The following is a 27,891-nucleotide window of genomic DNA, read 5'->3' on the forward strand; positions in this document are numbered from 1 at the left end:
ATGATTTTGGTAATTAAAGAGTGATCGACTCTTGCTGTGTTATGGAACATGTCCTAATAAAAAAAGACACTCCCACATCAGATAATTGATGATATCTTTAGAATATGGGATAAATTTTTACATATAAATATATATATGTATATATAACCAATGGAAATGGTAAGAGACATTTAGGTATTTAGATTTTTAATATTAGTGAGTAAAATAAGTTTATTGGATGAATACTAATACGAAAATATATATTAAGGATTGGCTTATATATATATATATATATATATATCCCTCCTAAATTAGCAGTTTTTTATGTTGACTCCTTTCAATCTCAATTTAAATTTAGCAGATACACACTGCAAAATGGAAAAAAAATCTTAGATACAGATATGTAGACTTTCCCATAGCTAATGTTCTTCAGTTGATTGCCACAATTAAATAGAAACATTTAAATCTAATTTATTATAATAAATTTTATTATCACAGTAAGAATTGCAAGAAAAATGCGGTTATTTTGTGTATTAATTATTCAATGAAAGGAGTCTAAGAAGAGGATCGATTGGTTACAGCATTTATAAATTGCAGAAGGATAAATATATATGACGACCGTAAATTGAAACCAAACCATTAAACACTCATTATTACTCCATCAACGCGTTCGCCACCAGCCAACTAATCCCTAAATCCTCCCCTCCGTCCCTTCCCCCTTCCCCTTTCCACGCACGACCACGCCGATCTTCCGCCGGAGGGGGAGCGGCCGGCTGCCGGCGCGATTTTTGGCGGCGCCTGGAAGCCTAGCGGCGACGGCCCAACGGTATTTATCTTCTTCTCCTCCTCTTCTTGCTTCCCGTTCCGCGGCCTCCCTCTCTATCGGACTCCATTTGCCCATTCTGGCTCCATAAATGCGTCAAAACTACGCATTTTCGTCTTTCATTTTGTTTTATTTGGAGGTTCCGAGCTGGATTTGTGTTGCTGCGGTTTATTTTTTGCTTTTTTGTTTTCTCATTTCGTTCGAAAATATTCTCGTTGTTGTAATTATTATTTTTTGGGTGAAGGCCGTTCTGTGGTTATGCTTCTGGAATATATGGTATTGGTAGTTGATGTGAATTCTGAACGTGAATTTTTGCTTGAAACTTTCTCTTGTTGCACCACCACTTGTCGTGGAACTCGTCTTTGGTATTTCATAAAATCTTTGCTGTTAATCCGAATTAAGTTTTAGCCGGTCACTAGAATTATGTTTTTAATCTGTAAGTACTCTGACTTCTTTTTTAGATAAATCATGGACAATATATGCGCCCGAGTAGAACATGTCTTCATGCATTGTCATGACGCTTGATTATTGCAACAATGTCTACATGTCTCTGCTTAGTCTATTTAAGTGTTTGTTTGATTGCATTGGAGGGGGCGGGTGTGAGATATTTCTGAGGACTAGAATTAGCTTACTGGTTCAAGGCCTTCTTTTATCTTTTTGAGTCATATCCTTATTTCCCCATCATCTGTCATTTTCACTCAGTTTTGTTGTCCATCCATCCATACGGCATACATGTGTACATGCACTATATATTCATATATGTACATAATGTTCTACATTTTGGGTACCAGACCCATGTCTGTTCATGGTTGAACCGGTTCTGGTCTAGTCTGTGCCTGAGCATGGCTGGACCGATATGAGTCCTGTCTGTGCTGATGTACCAATACACGGTACACTGGGATGCATCATTGTACCAAGAATGGGAGGGGGGCCACGGGGAGCAGGAGAAGAAAAAGATTAGGAAGAGGAGGCAGAGGGGGAGGAAAAGGAGAAGAAGAGGAGGAGAAGGTGGAGAAGAATTGATAACCAGGTTAGGCCAACATCACCTGCAGTATATGAAGCATGCTTTGTATTTGACTAAAAGGTCAAAGATGTCTCTTTGGATTATATCTGGATCTGTAGACATGATGGAGTGCACTCTTTATTCTCCTCTCATGCTGTTGATAAGTAGCATAAAAGGTTTTTAACATACATGAAGTTTTTTTCTTATTAATTTAGTTTTTTGTATGATATCTATTATTCCTTCCTGTACAATCATATTTCGAGGGTATTTTTCCAACTCGATTATAATTATGCGATGTAGATAGAATTTTATATATTAATGTTAATTATTGAAATTTCTTTGTTCCTGGTGGCAAATATGTTGGTTTTGGTCAAATATCAAAGGCAAATTTTGTCTTCGTAATAATGTAGTATAAATCACATGGGAGCTACTGGCTGTAGTTTTTCTGCTATTTCTATTCTTCATTCATGTTCTGTCGGAGAAAAAAATTGGTATGTCTTTTTGGCTTATAATTAATGTCCACTATCACATGATATGTTACTGTGATTCCAGTTACAATTTCTTTTAGCTACTTGTCTATTTCATAATTAAAGTTGTTCTCAAAATGTCCCTAATTTTTTTTTTAAATATAGTAAATTCCAGGGTAGCATGTATCTGGAAAGAAGAAGGTGAATGTTGCCCACTGGAATCCGATCCCTGCGTGTTCTTTGAGATTGTGGAAGGCTGTGAAAACTTATAGCTTGACCGTGGCACTTTTCTTCCAGAATGCCAGGCTTATCTCTGGCAGTTCGTGAGACCATGTATGCCCAACTTACATTTCATTTTTTGATAGTAATTATGATAATTTCTTAATAAGTATTGCATTCTGTGTTTGCAATTGTTTCATAGATAGTTTTGTGATTCAAGTTATGCATTGTCTTAATTTCCTATTTCTACTTAATTGGTTCTATTTCCTTTCTTTCAAGATGTCAACTTTTCCAGCCCTTTTGCGTTGCTGATTACTTTTGCTGTAGGAATCATGGTTGCAGTTGCAGCCAATCAAGGACTGATCAGATGTGCCATCAGCAGTCTCGAGTTCGACTGACAGCTGAAGAGCAACTTGCAGCTGAAGAAAGTCTTTCTGTATACTGCAAACCTGTTGAACTTTATAATATACTTCAACGTAGGGCAATACAAAATGTAAGTTTGTGTTCTAGGATATTGGTTTCTTGTTAAAAAAGCATGATTATGAGGTTCTTATGTTTAGATGTGCAGTTTAAAGCAGATATTTGCTTGTAAGAGTCTGATTCTGAGGTGATAACAGCTTATTTCACTTTATTGCAGCCTTCATTTCTTCAGAGATGTTTGCAGTACAAGATGCAAGCAAAGCGCAAAAGGAGGTTCTTATTCTGTGATATAATAATTTCCCTTTTAGGTGTAGATGTATTCTTTCATAGTACTTGATATGATGTTTAAAAGTTGTTGTGTTCTGCACATTCTACAGAAAAAAAAGCCATTTCCTCTTTAATTGTTTCATTGATGTTAGTAGCCGAGTCTCCCACCCATGTGCATAGCTTGGTTGTTTTTACAAACTTTAACACAGAGATGATATGTTGGTTTTCTGGGGACATCGAAGTTTCTATATCTTTTTTGCTTATTGTTATTGGTAAAACATTTTTTTTTCTTATCATTTAATTTAGGTCTTCTGAAACTGATTTCTCATAATTTCCTGGACTTTGAAGTATCATGTGTAACTTTCTAGATCATGCCAAAGTTTCAGTATACTATAGGTTTAGTTGAATATAATTTATTTAGATTTGACCTCTACTACATCAAAATTTCTCCCCCTTTTGTAGAATTCAAATAATCATTTCACTGATTGGAAGTCTGAACGCTGAGAAAGAACATTTGTTCCCTCTCTATGTGCTATTAGCTAGATCTGTTGCTGATACTGCAGTTGCAGAGGTATAGAAGTTTCCTGTTCTGCTGCAAGACTCTGTTCTATGTTAAATACTGAAGTTTTCCTGTTATTGTGCTAAATAAACAGCATTCTGCAGTATATCGACTCAGTCGCCCTTGTGTCCTAACTAATTTCAGTGAGTTTGGGAAAAAGGCTCATATGGAAGCCAGTTTTGTTATTCCTGAGATTAAGAAACTGATAACCAATGCACGAGCTAACAATCTCAACATTATTATCATCAGCAAAGGTATGGTGTGTTTCTTTCATATGTGTGTGTGTGTGTAACCTTTATTTTGTTGCATTATTTGACTTATATTCATGTCACATATGAATATTTGAACTGCATCTACAAACCTGATGATCTATTTTCTCTTCCAGGGGAATCAAAAGGTGGTTTTGGTGGAAATCATCTATTGAATGAACATGAAGAATGGTCTTCTTTTCTAAGTAAGGCATAATTAATTGCCAGATTTGTATTGGATATATTATTTGTTTGAACTTCAGGATTCTGATTTTGAGAACTTGAAGATTCCATTTTGTTTTCTCAAAAAATGCATTCCCGTTTATGAAGAAACTATAAATGGTGAAGTAGCAAAATGGTTTGCCACGCTTGATAAATTTGACCTACTGAGTTATTTTTGCTTATGAATGCAGAAAATTTGATTTGATTCCTCTGGATTGGTGCAAACTGAAGGCCTGGATCCAAGCCAAACACTATCACTGTCACACTAATATTAGAAAGATTAGCTCAAATTTCTCAATGACACTCTATGATGCTATTTAAATTATCTTAAGACTTTCAATTGAAGATATATATGATAAATTTCATGAGTTATTCTGTTTCTAATCTAACAAGCCTTTTCCTTCTTGGTATAAAACTCGGAAACTTATGTTCTTATGTCATATTTTGTCAGTTTAAAAGCTCCTTGTATGACCTTCCATGATTCTACTCATTCAAGATAATGGGAAAAAAAGTCAATAAGCTCTCGACTTCTCATATGTTAGTTTTTATGTAGCTGATCAGACCTTTACTTTGGTCACGATATTCTTCATCTGTCTTTAGATTCTGAGTCTTTCTAAGCTAGTAGGCCCAACTTTTTAGTGCTCAAGAAGATACATTGAAGCTCAGTTTGTTGGTTTTTTACTGTTCAGTATAGTGGTAGGCTGGTTATTGGCGTGTACTATGTCTAATACATGAGAAGCATCTTAGTGTGAGTATTTGATGTATTTTGTTCTACCTAATGAACAAATGAATATTTAGTTATCATATGCTACTTTGTGACCACCATGCTGACCATTATCATCAATATGATCAAACCTCATTACTTGTGTTTGGTGTTCAACATGTTTCTTTTTTTTGTTTTGTTTTCAAATGAATCCTTTTTTTTTGTCTCCATGCTTGGGGAATCTATCATGGAGATGGAGAATGTCAGGGTGTGATATAAAAGTTCTTGCTCAGAATAAAATATACTTTGCAGACATTAAGTTGTAACTATAAGATGACGATTAAGAGTAAGTGGAAAGCATGATTCTGTTGGGCTCATCGCTTTAATGGGGTTGAGTTGGGTTTTCTCTATTTGTAATAGGGTTAAGGTCCATTTTAGCTCATGTGGTTTTGACCATAGATCTCTTAAGCCCTTATGATTTACTTGTGCCTAAAATAACCCTTATATTTTCAAAAACGTAGCATATAGGTTCCTCTCATCAAGTTTGAGTTAACAAACGTTAGAGTCTGCTTACGTGGCATGTTGACTCACAATAAACCATTAATATAATGATGTGTAATTTAGGGTTAAGGTCTATTTTAGATCATATGGTTTTGGCCATGAACTTCTTAAGCCTTTATGATTTACTCGTGCTTAAAATAACTCCTACATTTTAAAAAACGTAGCATATATGCTCCTCCTATCAAGTTTGAGTTAACAGACGTTAGAGTTTGCTTACGTGGTATGCTGACTCATAATAAACGATTAATATAATGATACGTGTAATTTAAATTTTTTTAAAAAAACTGAGACCTCCATCAATGGCGGGAGGAGGTGTGGTCGTGGAAGCGACCACCAGCAGTAACACCGAGCCGCTGCTACTTAGCAGGTGTTGTATGCACGCGGCCTCTCCCCCGTTGATGACGAGCTCAGGAGCTTCTGATCCTACCTCGGGTGGATGTGCATCGACCAGTTCGACGCTAGGCTCGCAGTGATCTCCTGGTCCCTCTTCCTCCTCTTGGGTGGCTTCGCCCCCATCGCCTCCCATTTTGTCATCTCCTGTGCCCCACCCACCGTGCTTACGACATGATGGTCCAGCTCTCTCTCACCTCCGCCTCCGGCCTCTCCGCCTTCGTCCGTCGCTACGACCTCCACCACTTCCTCTTCCTCGATAGCTGGTCGAGGAGAGCGAGCGGGTGTGGGAGGGCTACATGGACTAGCTCAACCGCTCCTTTTGCTTGCTCTCTGTCTTCATGATGTTGTGCATCGTGGGGGAGGTGGCTTACAAGGTATGGTGGTCTGGTACTCGTCAGGATTGGAGCGGGGGTCGTTCGTGGTGGTGGGCAGCGCCATGGTGGGCGACGTGGTGGCATGTGCCCTGGACCTAGCTAGCTGGATCTACCGGATGTCACTTCAGGGCACATGCCACCTCCAGGGGGTATGCTTCCAGGGCGTAGTGACATTCGGTTGATCTAGCTCGCCAGCTTTAGAGCGTATGCCACCACGTTGCCCACCATGGCGTTGCCCACTACCGCGAACAACACCCACTTCGATCCTGACGAGTACCACCATATCTTGTTACTTGTAAGCCACCTCCCCCGCGAAGCACGACATCACAAAGACGAAGAGTAGGCGGAAGGAGCAGTTAAGCTAGTCCATGTAGCCCTCCCTCACTCGCTCGCTCTCCTCGACCAGCTTGTCGAGGAAGAGGAAGCGGCGGAGCCCATAACGACGGATGAAGGTGGAGAGGCCGGAGGAGAGGTGGGGGAGAACTGGACCACCACGTCATAGGCGTGACAAGTGATGCAGGAGAGGACGAAGTGGGAGGCGGTGGGGACGAAGACGCACAAGAGGAGGAAGAGGAACCAAGAGACCACTGCGTGCCTAGTGTCAAATTGCTTGACGCACATCCACTTGAGGCATGATTGGAAGCTCCTTAGCTCATTGTCAACGTGGGAGAGGCTGCGTGCGTACGATACCCTGTTAGGTACCAACGGCTTGGTGCTGGTGGTCGCTTCCACGACGACGCCTCCTCTTGCCATTGATAGAGGTCTCAGTTTCTTTTTTAAACAGAACTTACACGGGTCATTATATTAATGGTTTATTGTGAGTCTGCATACTACGTAAGTAGACTCTAATGTCTGTTAACTTAGACTTGATGGGAGGGGCTTATATGCTATGTTTTTGAAAATGTAGGGGTTATTTTAGACATGAGTAAACCATAAAGGCTTAAAAGGTCCATGGCTAAAACTATAGGGGCTAAAATGGACCTTAACCCTAAATTACACGTGTTATTATATTAATAGTTTATTGTGAGTCAGCATGCCACATAAGCAGACTCTAACGGTTGTTAACTCAGCCCTGACGGGAGGAGCTTAAATGCTATATTTTTGAAAATGTATGAGTTATTTTAGACACGAGTTAACCATAAGGGCTTAAGATGTTCATGACCAAAATCACAGGGGTTAAAATGGACCTTAACCCTCTATAATATGTGCTGATGAATCCATAACATGACCAAAGAAAAAGTGAAGACAAAAAAAAAAAGGAAAAGAGCTACAAACCATCTTGAACAGAAATAAGAGATGGTGTTCTATGCTCCAAGGAAATCTTGATGCAAGTTGTGTCGACAAATGTCTTCTAGTGTAGAATTTAATAATATTTAAATTGATATAACCAGAATGAAATATGATCCAAGAAAATCTTGATGCAAGGTGTCGACAATGTCTTCTATGATCCATGGAAATCTTGATGCAAGTTGTGTCAACAAATGTCTTCTTTTAGTGTAGAATTTAATAATATGAACCAAGATAGGCAGTGCAACAGTATGCACCTCTGTGCTATGCATATAGCTCTCAGGCATAGTAATGACTAATGACAATAAGATGCATCATGGTAGATATTGATCCAAATCATGCTGTTTATTTTCTTAGCCATGTTATTTTTAGTAAGGTTTAATGGTGTGATTGTGATTTTTGTGGTCTTTCAGTATTTATTACTTTTGACTGTGTTACCCTTATGCTGCTGTTGACGTAATCTTTCTCTATTCTTTTACCCTTTTTGCCCTTTTGTTTGTTAGTACCTGTGGTTGGATCGTTTCACAAGTAGATAATTTTTTGGATGAAAATATGATATCATGTGCATAGATATAAAATCATGTTATTGTTTTTTTAAGTTTAATTATCATGGCTCTTTTATTACATAATCCAACCAAATTTACACCTTTTCCTGCTCTACTTTCAGAACTTGAAGGGAATTGCCTTTGTGGAAAAATACCAGTTGATTCACTTTGTTTGTCATTAGAGAAATGTGTGACCTTGAGCTTAGGACATAGAACTGACATGCTTTCAGCTGTTAATATGCAACCAAGCATTTTGGAGGTATGCCAAATATGACATTATGAATATATCATTTTAAGTCATCACATACCTTCATTTTTTATTGGGACCTATTAGTATAACATAGAATTTCTATTTATTGGTTTCTGTGGAAATTAGTCATGTCGTATTTTTTGTATCTTTTGCCAATATGCCAGCAGGTTGACTGGTCTGGGACTACCTCCACCGGACACATTTATGTAATTAGATAATATTTTGTATGATTCCATGGTGAGCTTATCTTATGTATATCAGTTCTTGTTCTAAGGACAAGACCCTGCCAATTGATGTGTTAAAATCTCTTAATTGGATATTCTTCACTATTAAATTGTAGATAACACCGTGGCTAGCGTTTGGAACCCTTAAGTAGTTTTGAAGTTGACTAGAGATTCTATGAAGTTGATCCAAAATTTGGGCAAGATAAAAAATATGATGGTCTTATATTGTTATTTTAATTAAAGAAGCCATAAGATTTGTTGTTTAGACACATTAGCAGAGTTTTGAAGACTGATCCATATTGGCGTACTAAGCTCTGCTCGGTACGGTATGTACCGATGGTACACCCTAAAACCTTAAAAATACCTTCACTTACTGCGCTAGGCGTACCGATCGATATGCCTCGGTAACCATCGAAATCCGGGGCAGTACCGGTCTGTCACGGACTTAGCTGGAATTACCTAAGTTGTGAGGCACCCTTGCGGCAAAGACGCGAACTTAGCTTGCGTTGCTTAAGTTGCGCTTCGCCCTTGCGAATTACGTCTGCAAAGATCAGCCCACTTGCAACCTCTTGTAGGTCCCGAAGGACCTGTAAAAGAGAAAGTTGATTAGTTCGAAGAACGAGCGACGGACAAGTCCCGATGTCTCGCGAAAAGGCGAAGCTTTACAAGCAATTCAGCGAGCACCTTGCGTGCACAAAGAGAAAAGAGGGAGAGGAGGAAAACAAGGACTTTAGAGGGCTGAACGAACAACTGCAAGTCCACAAACAACTGCTCGCCGGGTGCTGGGCGCAACAACAAGTTCCCATCAAGGTAACGTGCGAACTTGCAAAAGAGTGTTCAATGCTCGACACTATACCGAAGTCCCATCCCCCATGGTACCACCCGGGTGGTTCCAGGGTGCTGAGATGGCTGACGTTTCGCGTGCAACAGCGGGCTGCAGAAAACAACCTGTGGCATGCGAAAACGGAGCTGTTTTGGGTTATTTTGGGGTTGTTTTGCTCGGTTTGGTGAGCGGTCCCACTGTAGCGCTGCAACTTGTTCGAACTTACATTTTTACAAGCAAAAGGACTTAAAACCAAGCCAAAACATGCTACCAAGCAGCTGTACATGTAGATGAGAGCGACGAACGGTTCGTTGAACGGAGTTGATGCGGGTGCGCGACGATCGTTCGTGACATTCTCCCCCACTCAAACTGTCAACGCCCTCGTCGACACTTGTTGGTAGTTGTTGATAATTGATTCTTCATATCGCAGGGCATTTTCGGGCTCCCAACTGGCTTCAATTCGGGGAAGCTTTCGCCACTTCACCAAGTACTCGGTCTGCTCAGCTCCATTGGGTAGCTTTATCTTACGATCCGCTAAAATAGTTTCAACTCGCTTCTTGTAGGAGACTCTGGTGGGGGGTAGCCGAGTTGAAATACTTCGGGAAGCATCTTGCGGATCCGAGTGGTAGGCTTTTAGGTTGCTGGCATGAAGAACATTGTGAATTTTGAACCACGTCGGAAGCTGCAACTTGTAGGAGACGTTGCCCACCTTATTGATAATTGGGAAGGGCCCTTCATACTTGCGCACCAATCCTTTGTGTATTTTGTTCCTAAAGAATTGGAGTGATGCTGGTTGGAGCTTTACCAACACCAAATCGCCGACCTTGAACTCTTGCGGTCGCCTTCCCAAGTCTGCCCACTTCTTCATCCCTTTTGCCGCCTTCTCCAAGTAAGCCCACGCAATATCTGCATTTCGGTGCCACTCCTTTGCGAAGTGGTAGGCTGACGGACTACTCCCAGTATACCCGATTGCCATGGTGTGAGGAGTTGATGGTTGTTGCCCTGTAATGATCTCGAAGGGGCTCTTGTTGGACGCAGAGCTCCGCTGCAAGTTGTAGGAGAATCGGGCAATGTCCAACAACTTCACCCAATCTCGTTGGTTGGCACTCACGTAGTGTCGAAGATATTGCTCTAGGAGCGAGTTTATCCTTTCGGTTTGGCCATTCGTCTGGGGGTGAAGGCTTGTGGAGAAGTATAACTTGGACTCCAACAATTTGAATAACTCGGTCCAGAATCATCCCAGGAACCGAGCGTCTCGATCACTGATGATATTGTGTGAGACTCCCCAATACTTAACCACATCCTTCATCATCAGTTTGGCCGCTTCCTCTCCTGAACAGTGTAGGGGAGCAGCAATGAAAGTTGCATATTGTAAAAATCGATCGACCACCACAAGTATCGATCCGAGTCTCCCTACTGCGGGCAAGCTTGATATGAAGTCCAAGGAAATGCTCTCCCACGGTCTTTCTGGTACGGGCAACGACTCCAAAAGTCCCATCGACTTCCGTTGCTCCACCTTGTCTTGTTGGCAAGTGAGGCGCGTTCGAACATATTCCTCCACATTAGTCCCTGTCTTCGGCCAATAGAAGGCCCTCTCCACGAGAGCCAAGGTTCTATGAATGCCCGGGTGTCCAGCCCAAAGGGAATCGTGACACTCTCTTAAGAGTTCACGCCTCAGATTGTCCACTCAAGGAACATAAACCCTATTCCCTTTGGTGTAAATGAGTCCCTCCTAGACCCAAAACCGTCGTGCCTTGCCTTCTTTAATGAGCTGCATTAGGGTTACTGCCTGGGGATCACTGTACAGACCATCCCTGATCCTGGAAAGAAAGTTGGAGTGCAACTGACTTGCTTGGCCTCTGCCCTCCAATTGTACGACATTCACCCGCTCCACTTTTCGACTCAATGCATCAGCCACGACATTTGCCTTTTTAGGCTTATACTCCATTGCCTTATCAAACTCAGTCAGGAAGTTCTGCCATCGTGCTTGCTTTGGGGAGAGTTTCTTCTGAGTTTGAAAATAGCTCAAAGCGATGTTGTCGGTCCTTAAAACAAATCGCGATCCAAGAAGGTAGTGTCGCCAAACTCGTAGACAGTGGATCACCGCTGTCATCTCCTTCTCGTGCACCGGATATCGTCGCTCGGTCTCGTTGAGTTTGCGGCTCTCGTAGGCCACCGGATGACCCTCCTGCATGAGCACTTCCCCAATAGCGAAGTCTGAAGCATCTGTATGGACTTCGAAGGCCACCGGATGACAATTTGAGCACTGGTTCTTCTAACACAGCAGCCTTCAGATCTTGAAATGTAGTTTCACATTTATCAGACTACCTCCAAGGCTGCTCCTTCAGCAACTCTGTCAGTGGAGTTGCACGCTTCGAATACCCCGCTATGAAGCGTCGATAGTAGTTGACGAAACCAAGGAAGGATCTCAACTCTAGCACCTTCTTTGGAGTTCGCCATTCCGCAACCGCTTGCACCTTCGATTTGTCCATTCGAATGGAGCCATCATCGATTCGATGCCCCAAGAATAAGATCTTCGTTTGAGCAAAGTAGCATTTCTCCCTTTTCACGAATAATGTGTTCTCCCTAAGAACCTTGAAAATTGTCCGAAGGTGCTTGACATGTTCCTCGAGCGTTTGACTATAGACGATGATATCGTTGAAGTAGACGACCACGAACTTATCCAAATACTCCTTGAATAGCTGGTTCATGAGAGTGCAGAACGTGGCCGGAACGTTGGTTAAGCCGAAAGGCATCACCAAGAACTCAAACGCTCCATATCTGGTCACACAGGTAGTCTTCGCTTCATCGCCTTCAGCAATGCGCACCTGCCAATACCCCGATCGAAGGTCGAGTTTTGAGACATACTTGGCCTTGCCCAACTGGTCGAACAAGTCCGCGATGAGCAGGATGGGATACTTGTTTTTTATCGTCACTTTGTTGAGGGCTCGGTAATCAATGCATAGTCGGAGGCTCTCATCTTGTTTCTTCTGGAAGAGAACTGGAGCTCCGAATGATGCTTTAGAACTGCGGATGAGACCACCGCTTAGCAGTTCACATAACTGCTTTTTGAGTTCTGCCAACTCTAGCGGGGGCATGCGGTAGGGTGGTCTCGCTGGAGGCTTCACTCCTGGCTCCAGCTCGATGTTATGATCCACGCCTCTGCGTGGTGGAAGAGTCTTCGGCAACTCGGGTGGCATAACGTCAGTGAACTCTTTCAGGATGTTCGCCACCACAGCAGGTTTATGAATGGCCTTCTCGTCGAGTGGCTCTAGCTTCATAGTAGCCACGAATGTTAATTCACCTTTTCGTACCCCTTTCTTTAGTTGTAATGCCGATATATGTTGGGGTTCCTTGGTTCCTCTTCGAGAGACGGGAACCACACAAGGGTCGTCACCTCCCATCACACATAGGGAGTTAAGGAACGACATTGGCACCAACTTCGCCGCGTGCATAAATTCCATTCCAAGAATCACTTTGAAGTCATCCAGTGGCACCGCCACCATGTTTGTGCTCCCGCTCCATGTTCCGATCTTGATGAGAACTCTCTTTGCCAACCCGGAGATTCACCTGGCCTCCGAGTTCACCGCCTTCATTCAACTTGGGCTCTTCTCTAAGATCAGCCCAAGTCGCTTTGCTTCTCGATCGGCAATAAAATTGTGGGTAGCGCCCGTGTCCACCATTGCACGGGTCGTTTGGCCATTGACCATAATGTCTACGTACATCAGCTTGCCACTTCTTGCTTTTTGTAGCCTTGTCTTCGTGTTCTCCCCCACTTGACCCCGCATGGCATTCAACAAATGCATTGCTCCCATCCGGGGTCCTTGCGAGTTGCGACTCCTCATCGTTGTTGTTGGATTTAGAACTACTCGAACTAAGAGCGACAACCTTGCCCTTGTCCGATCGGGAGGGGTGGATGGAAGTTGTTAAAGCATCGAGTGCCTGTTTTTGTGGGCACTCCCTCACCATGTGCGGTCCTCCGTACAAGAAATATCCACCAGGTTTCGAGGTCTTGCCTTTCGGGCTTGCCCATTTGTGGGAACTCTTCTTCCTTTGTTCGCCCCCGAGCTCCTTCCCTCGAGAATATTTCGGAGGGCGATTGCTTGAAGATTGTTTCCTTTTTCCCGGGTCTTCGGAGGAAACAAAGTTGGTGAGCCTTTCTGCGACAGCAATTACCCCGATCACGTCGGCGACATTCCTTCGATGTAGTTCTTGTTGAGCCCATGAGTTCAAACCATCGAAGAAGCTGAACAGCTTGTCCTTCTCGGACATGTCCTGTATGTCTAGCATTAGCGCAGAAAATTACTTCACGTAGTCTCGAATGGAAGTATTTTGACGGAGTTGTCTCAACTTCCTTCTCGCGACGAACTCTTTGTTCTCTGTAGGAACTGAGTTCTCAACTCCCGCTTCAGGTCCTCCCATGTGTCAACTTGACACCGACCTTGTTGGATCTCCTCCCAATGGGTTCGCCACCAGAGTTTTGCATCTCCGTTCAGATACATTGTTGCTATAGAAACTTTGGTTTCTTCAGAATCAGGCCTCGTAGCTCGAAAGTATTGTTCCATGTCGAACAGGAAATTCTTGAGCTCTTTGGCATCTCTGGCCCCTCCATAACCATGAGGCTTGGGTGCCCTCAAGTTCTGTGACGGTGCAATGCGAGTGTTGCTTCCTCCCGCATTTAGTGCTCTTGTGAGCATGGTCACCCTTGAAGTGAGTTCCGCCATAACTTCCTGCAGGTGTTGCACGGAGTCTTTGGTGTCATCTGACAATCGGTCGACTAGGGCCTCAACCTTGTCGATCCTGGACTCTGCTTCTTCTTGCGAGCTTTCTACCCCGACAAGCCTTCGTTGGCCATGGTAGAGTTCCTCCAAGCTCGCTTCAAGAACATCCAAGCGGGTTTCCGCCGTTGTGAGTCTCTCCTTATGACTCTTTTTCCCGGTTGGCACTCCAGATTGCACCTCCTCCGCTCGTGGAGAGCAGCCAACTTCTCGCTCATCATGTTCGCTGCCGTGCTCCTCCTGAGCGGCTCCAACAGCATGAGAGCGAGTGTGCACTTGCAGCCCACCTACGGCTGCTTGGGGCAAGGGTCTAGCTTGCCCCGTCTTGCTTGATTCGCCACGATGCTTTGCCATAGTGAAGTTGCGAAGTTCCTTCGCTGCTCGCTCGAAGTGCTTGCCCGCTCTGATACCACAATGTTACGGACTTAGTTGGAATTGCCTAAGTCGTGAGGCACCCTTGCGGCAAAGACGCGAACTTAGCTTACGCTGCCTAAGTCGCGCTTCGCCCTTGCGATTTGCATCCGCAAAGATCAGCCCACTTGCAACCTCTCGCAGGTCCCGAAGAACCTGTAAAAGAGAAAGTTGATTAGTTCGAAGAACGAGCGACGGACAAGTCCCGACGTCTCGCGAAAAGGGGAAGCTTTACAAGCAATTCAGCGAGCACCTTGCGTGTACAAGAGAAAAGAGGGAGAGGAGGAAAACAAGGACTTTAGAGGGTTGAACGAACAGCTGCAGTCCACAAACAGCTGCTCACCAGGTGCCGGGCGCGACAACAATTTCCCGTCAAGGTAACATGCGAACTTGCGAAAGAGTGTTCAACACCCGACACTATACCGAAGCCCCATCCCCCATGGTGCCACTCGGGTGGTTCCAGGGTGCTAAGATGGCTGACGTTTCGCGTGCAGCAACGGGCTGCAGAAAACAGGCCGTGGCATGCGAAAACGGAGCTGTTTTGGGGTTGTTTTGCTTGGTTCGGTGAGCAGTCGCACTGTAACGCTACAACTTGTTCCAACTTATATTTTTACAAGCAAAAGGACTTAAAACCAAGCCAAAACATGTTGCCAAGCAGCTGTACATGTAGATGAGAGCGACGAACGGTTCGTTGAACAGAGTTGTTGCGGGTGCGCGACGTCCGTTCGTGACAGGTCGGTACGCCTCAGTATCGGTCAAAAAATTGGTACTATCCGGTAGATGACAGTCCGCGTACCAGTATCCTCTCGGACCGGTATGTACCGCCCATACCGGGCGATACACATCGAAATTGAGAACCCTGCACGTTAGTGTGATGTCTGGACTTACCAGTGGATGGGCATAGAAACAATCTGTATTTGTGGACATAGAGATGGTTGAATCTCATTCTTTGTAAGGCTTTATCTTGTGATAAGATTCATAACAGTTTGTACTTGAGTAACCTAATGGTTCTTCCCATGTTGGCAGATGTCACATGTGTATTTTCTTGTGCGTACTGAATTGAATGTTACCTTTGGTCTATCTCACATCATAATAGCAATGCAGTATATTTGGCTTGCTTTGCTTAGGATGTGAATCCTTCAAATGTAGAATGTGCACTCCAACATTCTTGTCAATTCTGCTGGATTGGTGCCTACAAAAGGAATCTGGGTAATGTTGATCATAATATATTGGGATGGTAAAAATAAGGATGTACTCGTGGTCTTGTAGGCTCTGGAAAACAAGAAAACGTAGAGATTAAAGAATGTCAATCGTGGCTTGTAATTTAATGTTGTTCTACTTTTAGATATCAAGTGACAATTGGTAGGCTGATATTGAGGGAAAAGGAGAGGAAGGAAAACCTGAATATGACACCAATTTGAGTTGTCATATGCTAGTTATTAAATACTGTTAAATGTCTGTTTGTCCATTTAGCAGCATATATTCCTGTATTTTCTTAATGTAATATGACCAGAGGTTACCTATATGCTATGCTTTTCAGAGGGAATTGCATCTGGCAACCACATAAATTTATTTGTCAAATCCCAGCCTTGTCCAGGTAGCAGCATATACTCCTACATGTAATATAGCATGACCAGATATTACATGCTTTTAAGTTGCATTTGTATGACCACAAGCTTTTTTGTAAGAATGGATGCCTGTTGAGTGGTAGGCCACAAAACGTGCAGATGGCAATAAATTTATTTTTTCTGGCACAGTTACTGGCTTCTTCAGTAAATATGCACCATTCCTTGACTAGCCAAAGTAGTGTCACTGTAAGTCTCGCATAGCTGGTGCATACTACTGATGCTCGAGTAAACAATACTGATAGCATTTTGCCACTTTGTATTAAAATGCTTGTCGGTCCATATTATGTCATGACACATGGTATTTTTGTCATATTCAGTCAAATCATTGCAATCAGGAACCTTGCTTGCATTTGTTAATCTTTAACATTGCAATGCAAAGTACTGTTTTCTGTTGATGATAAATTAAGCTAGCTTCTTGCCGAATATGGATTTTTTTTTCTTGGTTGTACAAATTTGATGTACGTTGACCCTTCCCAAACCTCATATTGGTGAGATTCTTATGCATGGGGCCACAAAGTTTGGTTTACATACTAACACTTCAGATATCTTGCAGCCTAAATATTTGGGCAAGAATGACTGCATATTTTTGCAAACTCAAAATATAGATTCAGCGGTAAGTTCATGCTTGATATTAAATGTTTATTTTTATGGTATAGTTTCTGTACTGAGTTGATTTTCTTCATTTAAGAATACCTGCCAAGTTAAAGTCAGCATATGTGCTCAAGAGGTGGGAGCAAGTGAGACATCTCCTTATGACTTTTACTCATATGATGATATTCCAACATCATCTTTACCTCAAATTATCAGGTAACCAAAAGTTTGTTTGTTTTCCAATATTTAGTTTATTTTTGTTCCTTTATTTGGATGGTAGTATCTCACCTGCCACAAGGGTTTGCCAGCTTTATGTGTTGTACTATGACATTCTTGTACCAGCTTTTAGTAATTGGCAGGGTGCATGCTCATAAATTGTTGCAACTCCATGCATGGGCATGTAATCAGCATGTCAAAGGCATAATTCCCTGTTGTGTCAATTTCTGTATCTGATGGTTTGCTTATGTAGAAGTTTTTATGAACTTCAGATGTCCTGAAAGGGCATCTACACAATTATCATTTTCTTGTGTATCAACTAAATGATTGTTTTCATATGTCATACTCTATTGCAAAATAAAATTTATCTTCTTTAATTTAGTCAAGCTTCCATTTACTAATGTCATTTTCCATTGTAGCTAAAAATGGTTTACAATTTTGGCTGGTTGCTGTGGTTGGTTCTGTAAATGCTGCTCTTTAAAAAAGTAGAGTCCAGCATCTAAGAACAGAAAATAACAAAAGGTTTAGGGCTTAATTCTCCATCAAGATTAAGTATAGTGACTAATGCTGCTGCATTACAGCTTTTCTACAATTATTGGTCTTCCATGAATTCATGCCTTTTTTTTTTCCAGTCGATTTTAGAAGCATAGGTTGTCATGATGCAGGATCTGATTCAACTCATAAGTTTTTACTGTATTTAAGTGGTTATCTGTGGCATCCACATTAGTTCTCCAGAGGTGACAATAGCTGCAAAATGTGAAGAATCAGAATATGTACAAACTTCAATTGGATTTTCTATAGATGTTTTGTTTTCAAGCGTTTTTCAGTAGTGTTAGGATAATATCGGTTACCTGCTTTTTTCCTTTGTTAAACCTGTCGGCTGTTTATGTGGCTGTTTTGAGAGAGCACTGATGCATTAGTCAATCAAGTTCCTGGTTAATTACATCTGAAGTTGGATTTCTGCTTTATCTTTTATGCTAATAGTTTAGCCACCAAAACAATCTAACATTTTGGTCTATGTATTGCTCTTCAAAAATTTTATGGCAGAGGGTATATTAATATTGTCAAGTTAGCTGTCGTATGTTGTTTTCTGTCCATGATATTCTTGTGCTGGAAGTTATCTATATTTGCCTTCTATATTTCTTTCCTAATTAGTCTATCTACTTTGTAGATTGAGGATGGGGAATGTTCTGTTTAACTATAGATACTACAACAACATGCTGCAAAAAACTGAAGGTGATCTCTCTCTTTGTTCATTGTTTTATAGTACTTGTGGATATAGTTGCTTTCTGGTGGCATTGTACTCATAGCCTTAATTTGTCACCACCATTTTTATTTATCATAAAAGGTATGTGGAAAGGGTAGCTGTGGTGATTTTGATGTATCCTGGAGGGACTCATGTATTGACTAGTGTAGTCTCCTGAAATACCTTGTATTTTAGTGCAGAATTTTGTTACTTACCATTTTGTGATTCCCTACTAAAATCACAATACTCGAAAGTATTGTGATATTTAAAAATGCAAATATGTAAATGCATTGCATATGCTGTCTAATGGAAAATAGTACAAGGATTATAGTAGCAACAAAACTCAAAAGCATCATCAAGGGCCTAATTTTGCACAGATTTTGAAATCGGAATCCGTATTGGTTTCGGCCAGTGACTATAAAATTGGTTCTGGCCGGATTGGAATTGGTATAAAGAAGAGAAGTTACACTATTTTTGGCTGTTTTTAGTTGCTCCCTTAACCTTAAACGACAGAATTTGGAGCAACTAAGGGGCTGTTTCAGCAAGAAGTGAGCCTTGCTTGTCCTCATGACTTTTGCATACCTAATCTACCACCTCCAAAAGTGTTATGTTCCCAAGGGATCGGTGCAGTTGAAGCATCCGACTAAAATTTATAATGAATGCTTCAAATACAGGTCACACTGACACATTTGTATCTATTGACTTGATCAAAGGCCATAGCAGACCAAATGGCTCAGTAATAGTTGGTAAACATTTTTAATTATTTTTTCTGTCATAGTGGGTGGTACTGGTTGATACTTTGTTTGATAGGCCAGTAACATACTCTACTTTAAGGTGTGAAAACTGGGATTGGGTTGAGATTTTAATCTTGTCTATTACACCATTGCTTCCACCTACATCTCATTGAGAGGTGTGCTTAGATAATCTACATTTAACAATCTCCTTCACGAAAACTTTAATCCTAATTAAGATTTTTTGTTTTGTATTCTCTCTTTTTTTGGATAAATTAATTGTTCCTTCATGGCTTGTTAATATATTAGAATTTGGAGTTTGTTGAATTCCAAAAGTGGAGGTAAATTAACGGGCTTGTTAATGGTTAAACTAATTGTTCCTATTGCTAGTTTTGATTTATATGGTTTCCTCTCGCCTATTTTTTCTATATTTGAACTCATCATTCCTTGTATCTTTTGCCCCTTATTTTCAAGTTTTTGAACTATTTTTGTTTCCATTTGACAGTTACGGAGGACTTCTCTTGTCCTTTTTGTTTGGTGAAGTGTTCAAGCTTTAAGGTATTTTATGTATGTTGGTTTTAAAATCTATATTGCCTCTATTTTAGGTTTTATCTGTAATATTTTGGTGCTGTTTCTGCAGGGGCTGAGATATCATTTGAATTCTAATCATGACCTTTTCAATTTTGAGTTCTGGGTTGGTAAACTTTTGGGGTCTTCTTAATTCATTATTTTCTTGAGCATTAAATATACCATCTGGCTGACATTTTCTCAGGTAACCGAGGAGTATCAAGCTGTGAATGTTTCCGTGAGGACTGATATTTGGAGATCAGAGGTTTTTAACAATCATCAGAACCTTCATTTGATATCATGCGGCTTTAGTTATTTGCTTATTTAGCATAATCTATAGCTGAGTGACCGCGCTAAGCAATAAGCTTAGGTGGTTTGAAGATCTGATATAAAAAATATTATTTGTTGGTGCCATCTGGTTTTTCCCCATTGTTCAAGACTTACCAGATTGGATCATTGTAGAAAAAGAACTCAAGTGTATCATATTCTCTTAAAAATATAGTAAAAAAATATATGAAAAGAAATTGAAGGCTGTTAATTTGTCTAAAAGATGGTACTATTATAGGTACAAAACAATATACATGAACAAACAATATGCACATCCCATCTTACTGTTCCTCATTGTTTTCCCTTTTCTACATTTTCCTTTGTCTTCTGCTTTTATCTTCTTGTCAATTTGATGATAATTCATGCTGGGAACAGTTAAGAATAAGCGGAGGTAGGACTAGTAATTACATGTTGGTGGGTAGGTCTGGCTCTTTCTTGGTCCAGATTGGATGTTGCAGATTGGGCTTCCGTAATTTTTAAGATCTTGTCCATTACTTAGGTTGTCAGCCGCCACACTTCAAAATGACATAGACCAGCACTTCAAATCTTTAACCTCTGTATGTAGCTACAACCATTACTATTGGGATATGCAACCAACAAATCATCCCAGCCAGCATATCCAAAATTATGAATTATGTACCATCTTGACTTTTGACATTGATAACAAAGAAAGTTAAATCAAGGAATCTAATGAAAAATTGATGACATCAGAATGTGCAGGAAACTTGTAATATTGCACATAGAAAATAATCAAATTAAACTCCTGATTAAACAAAACAATCCATCCAAATTGATTGAACAAACCCTTTGGACAATTTTATGAACAATGACTCTAAATGTACAAATGATTTGCTGCAATTTTGAAGTGCAACCTAATTATAACTGGTAAACAGTTTCAAATAAAAAAAATGTAAAGAGAATGGATAAATTATACAACTAGAAGGTTCAGGGTGCATTGATATGGTATGTTACATGGTGTATGGCAACATGTACCAAAGGGATACCAGATTTAATGCTCGTCTTTCATTTTGCTTTTTTGGATGGTTGTTGCGAAAATCTGTAATAGATGATAAGATGAGGGCTCAGAAATGTCAGCAAGCTGTAATCACCAAAGAAACACCTGTGCACCTTCCACCTTCCTTTATATTCATTTCTGTTTCCAGATTCCCATGCCAAAAAGGAAATTGCCTACTGGCCAATGGCTTGATAAAAATAAGAATACTGGGTGCCTTCCATAACAAGCATGGACATAAACTGGAAGGGGACATAAAGTATTGTCCTTTTGTCACAAACTGTGAAGATATGGTCAAATATTGATATTGCATGATACAGATGTCTGGCTCTTCTGAATCAGGGAAGTTCTAACTCACAACTGCCTTAGCTGTAAATGTAACCCTTGGGTGAATTACCAGTTTGCCTTGCTTCCAGTATGGCATTTGACTTAGCTTCTCATTATGCTTTTTTCAGTCTTTAGTGCCACTTCCCAGCTTTTAAAAGTTTCTTATGATCAATCCTAACTTGAGAAACCTTTTGAATTTATTTACTTATTTTTATGATATCTGCAGGTTGCATCAGATGGAGTTGATCCTAGGCTGCAAACTTTTTTCTATTGGTGGTCCTTTTTATTTATTTATCTTAGCTCTTGTTTGTCTTTCTATAACTTATTTCAAGTTAATGGAGTTATTTCAACTGACAAGTGAGTTCTACTGCAGCTCAAACTTAATGAGAAGTAGAAGATCGAAGAATAGTGTTCAGACTGCAAGTCATGTGCATCCACATGTTTTGGAATCAGGCTTGCCTGAAGCAGCTTTAGAAGGTTCCCGTGAAGATTATGATAACAAAGACAATGGAACATGCTCCTCTCAAAGGCCTCATGCATATACAACGAGTGCTTCGCTTACAAATGGATGTGATGGTACGTGCTGAGTTTAGTTTTGTGATCGCATATCTGTGATGCCAGAGTAAGCATTATGGAACAGATGGTGGCTCTTACAAAGATGAACAACAAAACACAACTATTATTTAGTGGAACTCACTTCCTGTGAGACATAAATCTGAAAGCAATCTGAAAGCATCAGTTCACAGATTCGTTATGCTGCAGGGTGCACAAGACATATATTATCTTGCCCTGATACAATAGGTGCATGTGTTGTGACAACTCAAGGTTCTACCAGCAATGATTCTGGTCAGCAAGCATCTGGAAATAATCTAGCATCACAAAATATGCTGCAGTTTTCTAAGATGCGAAAGATATCTGATGAACGAGCTGATCCCAGAAAGTTGGTATCTATCTCATTTTAATTATTTTTCGAGAATGAAAATGCATATTCTCATTTACAATGCACACCTTTATTTGGTGTGTTATATTGGTTGCCACAATAAGATTATATCTTCTTTACCAATCCTCTTCTTTTCACAGTCGTGCTCTGCTACAAAAACGTCAGTTCTTTCATTCCCATAGAGCTCAGGTGATGCACAATCCCTCCTTCCTGATTTCTTCATTTTTTTGGCTTATCTACTTAAACTTCCTATTAGTGGTTAGCAATGTTTTGTTCTTATAACTCATGATACTTTTTAAGTTGCCACCTGATTTACTGCAACACCCAAAATTCTGGTACCTCTTCTCCCTTGTGCACACTGGATCATTGTGTTATGGCTGTTTTTCCTGCGTAGCTCTGTCAATTTCGGGAAACTTAGAAATTTGTGTTTTTTTGGACATCTCATTTGGGAGGTAGTGTTTGCTAATTGGAATGAATTTTCTTTAACAAAGCAAAGAACAATCATATAGAAGATTGTTATCATTTCTTATAGTTTGAGCAAGAGTGAAATGGTTCTTTGAAAATAGAGAAAACAGATATATCTGTCATCTTCTTATTAAGGTATTGCGTTAGTTAGGTATGTTACAATATTCATATATGAATTGAGCCTGGTGGGCTGTGCAAACTGCATGCATCAGTCATAGGTTTGGAAACTCTGCCAGTATTGGACGATGCTTATTTGTTATAATAGCACTTCCTATTACCACTTTTAAGGTTGCAGTGATGTCTTCATTTTCCACTTACATTTAAAGAACATGGTTACGTAATGGTTTTGAGTATTTGTGACGAGGATTAATTGCCATTATTGTTTTCACATAGAGGACTTCAAGATAGGTACTAAACCCAATAACTAGTTCGGTAATTTATTGAAGTCTTGGTATAGTTACTTGGACAGAAGCTAATCTGTGCCTACCAGATCTCTCAACAATGAAGACATTTGAGTTGAATCACATAAGAAGCACAAAGCTGAGCACTTTTAACACTAGTATATTATTTTCTCCATATGCATTCAATGTAGAATTCAGAGAATTGATACCACTATAATGTTTCTGCTTGGGAACAAAACCGAACAGATGGAGGGTTGGAAACTAGTTGGATATGCGGAAGTATAGGAAAAGAGGTAGGTAGCAACAAATAAGTGAGATAGGTAGCAACAAATAATTGTGGATAGAAAAAGAACAAGAATGAAGAAATATAAGCGGTCCACAAATGGCTTTTAGAGCGATGAAGATTAGAGTTAGGAAGGAATGTAGATTAAGAAGGTGCATACCTTAATGATGATAATAATTCATGAATCTTGTGGTATTTTGAGGCAAATTATTGATCTAGTTGATTTTGTTACATTGGATTTATTGTCGGTGCTTGAATTTAACTTGTTTTCATCTCAAGAATGCTTACGGGACCTGATGATATTCTTGTTTGAGGTCTGAAAAAATTTAGGGGATATGGGAGTAGCTTGGTTAACTAGTTTATTTAACAAAATCATGATATTCAGAAAGATGCTCGATGAATGGAGAAGGAGTTTTTTAATGTCAATTTATAAGAATAAGGGTGACATATAAAATTATTCGAATTATAGAGGAATTCAATTCATGAGATTTTGGGAAAGAATTATCGAAAGTAAGATAAAGTTTGAGACAAATATCTCTAAAAATCAATTTGATTTTATGCCTAGAAGATCAACCATAGAAGTTATTTATTTATTAAGAGAATTAATGAAAAGGTATAGGGAGAAAAAGAAAGATTTGTATATCATTTTTATTGACTTAGAGAAAGCTTATGATAGGTTTCATAGAGATTTATTATAGTGGATTTTAGAAAAGAAAGATATATCAACTAATTATTTTATTTTTATTAAACATATATATGATAATGTAGTTACTAGTATTACAACTATAGAGCGTGTCTCATGAGTTTCCTATTAGCATAGGATTACATCAAGGATCCGTATTAAGTCCTTACCTTTTCACATTGATAATAACTAAATTTATTAGTTACTTACATGATAGACCTCTCTTGTGTATGTTATTTGCTGATGATATTGTCTTAGTTGATGAGAGCCTAAGTGTAATTAATTATAAACTTTGAGCTATGGAGTCAATCCTTAAAAACTAAAGGTTTTAAATTAATAACTTGAATATATGAAATGAAATTTTAGTAATTCTAGGAATAAACAAGATATTATAGTTAAGTTGGATGGACAATAAGTCCCTTTAAATAAAATCTTTAGGTATCTTAGACCAATCATTCAATAAAATGGAGGGTTCTATTAAGCTTATTATGACCCTAGTGTTGATGCTAAAATATATAGGTTCTGTTTTAAAATTATTATTATATCATTAAAAAGCCAATTTTATTGACCGCATGGCAAATTCTGTGTGATTTGAAACATGAATTGCTTAACTAGCATGTCTCTGTGGAGTAGAAGTTCATCTTAAGGAGTATATTTCCAGTTGTGGTTCCTGGTGTGTTGTTTATCATTTTTTCCTAATAAAAATAGAGGCTATGCTTGGACTTACTGGCTTTTGACCTTCACTGAAATTGCAATACTTTATTTTGCATTTAATAGGTTATTTCACTTCACTTGATCTACTTGATATTCACTATATACTAAAATCCTTTTCATTCATATTTATTCTAGTCATGTAGATGAACCTTGGTTTCATGTACTTAACTATATTTTGTGATTACTGTTTTTGTTTTTTTTTGAAAGTTACGCACTATGTATAAAATAGGTTAATTTTCTGCATATTTTCATGGCCATCCAGCATTTGATATACACGTCTGCTAAGTTGAGTTTGTAACTTATACATAGCAGCCAATGGCATTGGAGCAAGTATTTTTAGATCGGGATAGTGAAGATGAAGTTGATGATGACATTGCTGATTTTGAAGATAGAAGAGTAAGATATTGTTTGTCTGGGCATTCCTCTTTTCTTGCTAGCAATTTTACTTCATAGGAAATGAAGAGAAATAAGCAAATTATTTTTGTTTTCTAAAGAGGTCATATTTTTGTGCATTTTTATCCGAGTTAGTCTCCTTCAGGGTCCTATCATTTCTCATTTGGTTGTTGTCTAACCATATTAGATGATAATGTTCGTTGTTCATATACTTTTAAAATTTTATTGCTTCTGTAATGAGCCATAAGACAATGCAGATGCTTGATGATTTTGTGGATGTGACGAAGGATGAGAAGCAAATTATGCATCTGTGGAATTCTTTTGTTCGGAAACAAAGGTATTTCTTTACCTGCTTTAGCCAGTTATTTTTGTTTGAAATAATGTCTTCCATGATTTCAATAGACTCAGTTAAGATTTCTTTTATTATTCTTTTTTATAGTATGATCAAACTAAGTGTACACACACAAACATGGAAATATTACTTTGTATCTATTAAACTGGCTGTTACATTACTGAAGTATTTGGCTTGACAGATTTGGTCAAATATTTGTGTCTAGGTACCATATATGGAAATGTGGAATTGTTACTGTAATGTATCTACTATTTGGGCTGTATGGATTGTTTTCCACTATTGAGATTTGTACAACACAATATATCTAATAAAGTCAAGAGCATTCCTATTTCTTTTCGTTGTCTCCTATAAAATCTTTATAAATCTTCCTTTATTTTTCCTTGCACAACTGACACTAATTGACTCGTCTTGTTTAACTACAACATTTATAACTCTTCGTTGAACATGAGTTGTTCATTTCAGATGGTTCTCCCTTTGTTGATCCTTTGTCATTTCAGTTTTAGTCCTACTAAGCTTCAACCGGAATATTGTCATATATATTATTTAATTCTATACTTTTGAAAAATAGTTGTGTAATTATCAGAGATGAAATTTTTATGATGGATATATATAATTCTGTATATATGTAGGTAGCAAATTAGATACATACAACAAAAGTCCAAACTATATGCATATTGCCCAATATTTAACATGTAAAGCATTTGGTGAATAATTTGTGTCCTACATTATATTAAATATAATATATTAAATAAATGCTATTGGTACAATGGTCGTAAGATGTTTTGAATTACTTGACATGACACTTGTCAGGAAGTGTACCACAAGAGTCATAATATGTTTTGAACTACTCATTGACTAGAATATCGTTTTGATGTATCCTTGGTTTATAGTTAATTGTTGAATTGCGAAGACTGATAGGCTACTTAGTACCTGATCAGACATGTTATCTCCTTTCTTTCTGTCACTAGAATTGGAGATGACCTTTGGATGCCGCATCTTGCATGGCCAGCATTCAGAGTGGTGGACTTACCATGTTTTGGTGAGGCACAAGTCATCCTATTATTGTTTTTTCTAAACAGTGCTGCCTGAACATAACCTTACCCCGCAAGGGGGGTAAGTACAACCAACAAGGCCTGATAGGTGCACAAGGCACCAAACAAATGCTACAAAGGCAAGAAACACATAAGGATTTAGCAATGGGTGCACAAAGTGCCATTACATTTTTTTTCTTTCGAAATCGAGTCAATATGTCATCTGCTATGTGAATTTATTATGCAAAGGAGATAATAATGGTGATCCCTTGAGATCGAATGGCAGACTGGAGTTCAGAGTAGTGGAGGTTGAAAGGGGTGGAGGATGGAACCATCAACTGTTGAAAAGTCAACCATGTGGCTGGTGACTCGCCACAATTGACTAGGTGGTACCCATCTGGCATGGTGATTGACATGGTTACCAGAGGCCTTGTACTATTAGTTTCTTTCCTGGGACCAAATCTTTTGCCCAAACTTTGTTATTCAGGGTGTACACTTTTGTTTCCCGGTAAACCTAAGTGTAAACTTAATATCTAACATACATATTGGCTTTGGTGTCCCTCCAGGGTTCTGGCTGATGGTCACATATCATGGGCTTGTGAGGCATTCTCTCAAATTCACGGGCAAGAGCTTGTGCGATCTCCAGCTTTAATGTGGTATGGCTCAGTCAATCAGTAATGCTGAATTGTTCATGCATATGGTTATGCTAGCACATTTTTCTTTCCTTATTCTTGCATGCTAAAAGTGTCATTCAAGTTCAACTCCCTTTTTGGTGCCTTAATGAACTCATTCACTAGGATTTAAAAAAAAAAACGTCTCTGATCCTGCTTAGAGATGGATGCTATTTCTTCTGATGAGAACTACTGACGTTTTGGGCTGAGTCTTACCAGCTAATTTCGTAGGCATTCTCTGTAAAATGGCTGTCTCATCCAATGCTGGCTTTTGCTGTTTGTCTGATACATATTGCTGTGTGGTTTTCAATATGTTTCCTGTAGATTTCATTTCAATATTTGCGATCAAGGAAGTTGTGACTACTCAAATGACATCTGTTGCATGCAGGTGTTGGAGGTTATTTATGATCAAACTTTGGAATCATAGTCTCTTAGATGCACGCACCATGAACAATTGTAGCTTAATACTCGAAAGAAATCAAAATGAGGCCTTGGGCGCCAAGCAAAACTAAGATCTGGGAGACCAGTGAGGAACCAGAATTACTTCATGCTAACTTACACCCGTACCATTTTTTGGAAAGGTTTCCTATCTGATTTGTTTCTATATTTGATGTAACTTCTTTGGGGTATTATTGTTTACAATCATAGTGTTGCCAGGGGAGAGAAAAGGCCTTCACTAGCCTGCAATTGTCACCTTATATGAATGTTCGCATATTCTTTCAGCTCAGAAGGGCAAGTAATATTGCATAATTTATCGA

At 39.5% G+C, this 27,891-nt stretch overlaps 1 protein-coding gene across 4 annotated transcripts; it reads left to right on the forward strand.

The window, feature by feature from the left end:
- The first annotated feature begins 616 nt into the window (after window positions 1-616).
- Window positions 617-27,891, forward strand: LOC135586778 (polycomb group protein EMF2B-like). 4 transcript variants are annotated; one of them, XM_065106694.1, is made up of 23 exons: window positions 617-805; window positions 2,438-2,605; window positions 2,819-2,984; window positions 3,129-3,184; window positions 3,641-3,749; window positions 3,832-3,991; window positions 4,123-4,191; window positions 8,193-8,329; window positions 16,738-16,797; window positions 16,873-16,991; window positions 18,163-18,227; window positions 19,474-19,526; window positions 19,609-19,662; window positions 19,741-19,800; window positions 21,428-21,474; window positions 21,575-21,777; window positions 21,964-22,141; window positions 22,282-22,330; window positions 24,999-25,082; window positions 25,337-25,416; window positions 26,400-26,470; window positions 27,029-27,118; window positions 27,522-27,661. In XM_065106694.1, exons 2-22 carry the CDS (start codon window positions 2,571-2,573, stop codon window positions 27,112-27,114), a joined length of 1,941 nt encoding a protein of 646 aa, XP_064962766.1. In that variant the 5' UTR covers window positions 617-805; window positions 2,438-2,570; the 3' UTR covers window positions 27,115-27,118; window positions 27,522-27,661. The 4 variants fall into 4 exon arrangements, 3 of the variants coding, with proteins under 3 accessions (XP_064962766.1, XP_064962765.1, XP_064962764.1); XM_065106693.1 differs by lacking the exon at window positions 26,400-26,470 and having other exon boundaries at window positions 2,448-2,605; window positions 27,522-27,891; XM_065106692.1 differs by lacking the exon at window positions 26,400-26,470 and having other exon boundaries at window positions 618-805; window positions 27,522-27,891.

The sequence above is a fragment of the Musa acuminata genome, chromosome BXJ2-4, assembly GCF_036884655.1.
Source record: "Musa acuminata AAA Group cultivar baxijiao chromosome BXJ2-4, Cavendish_Baxijiao_AAA, whole genome shotgun sequence".
Taxonomy (NCBI): domain Eukaryota; kingdom Viridiplantae; phylum Streptophyta; class Magnoliopsida; order Zingiberales; family Musaceae; genus Musa; species Musa acuminata.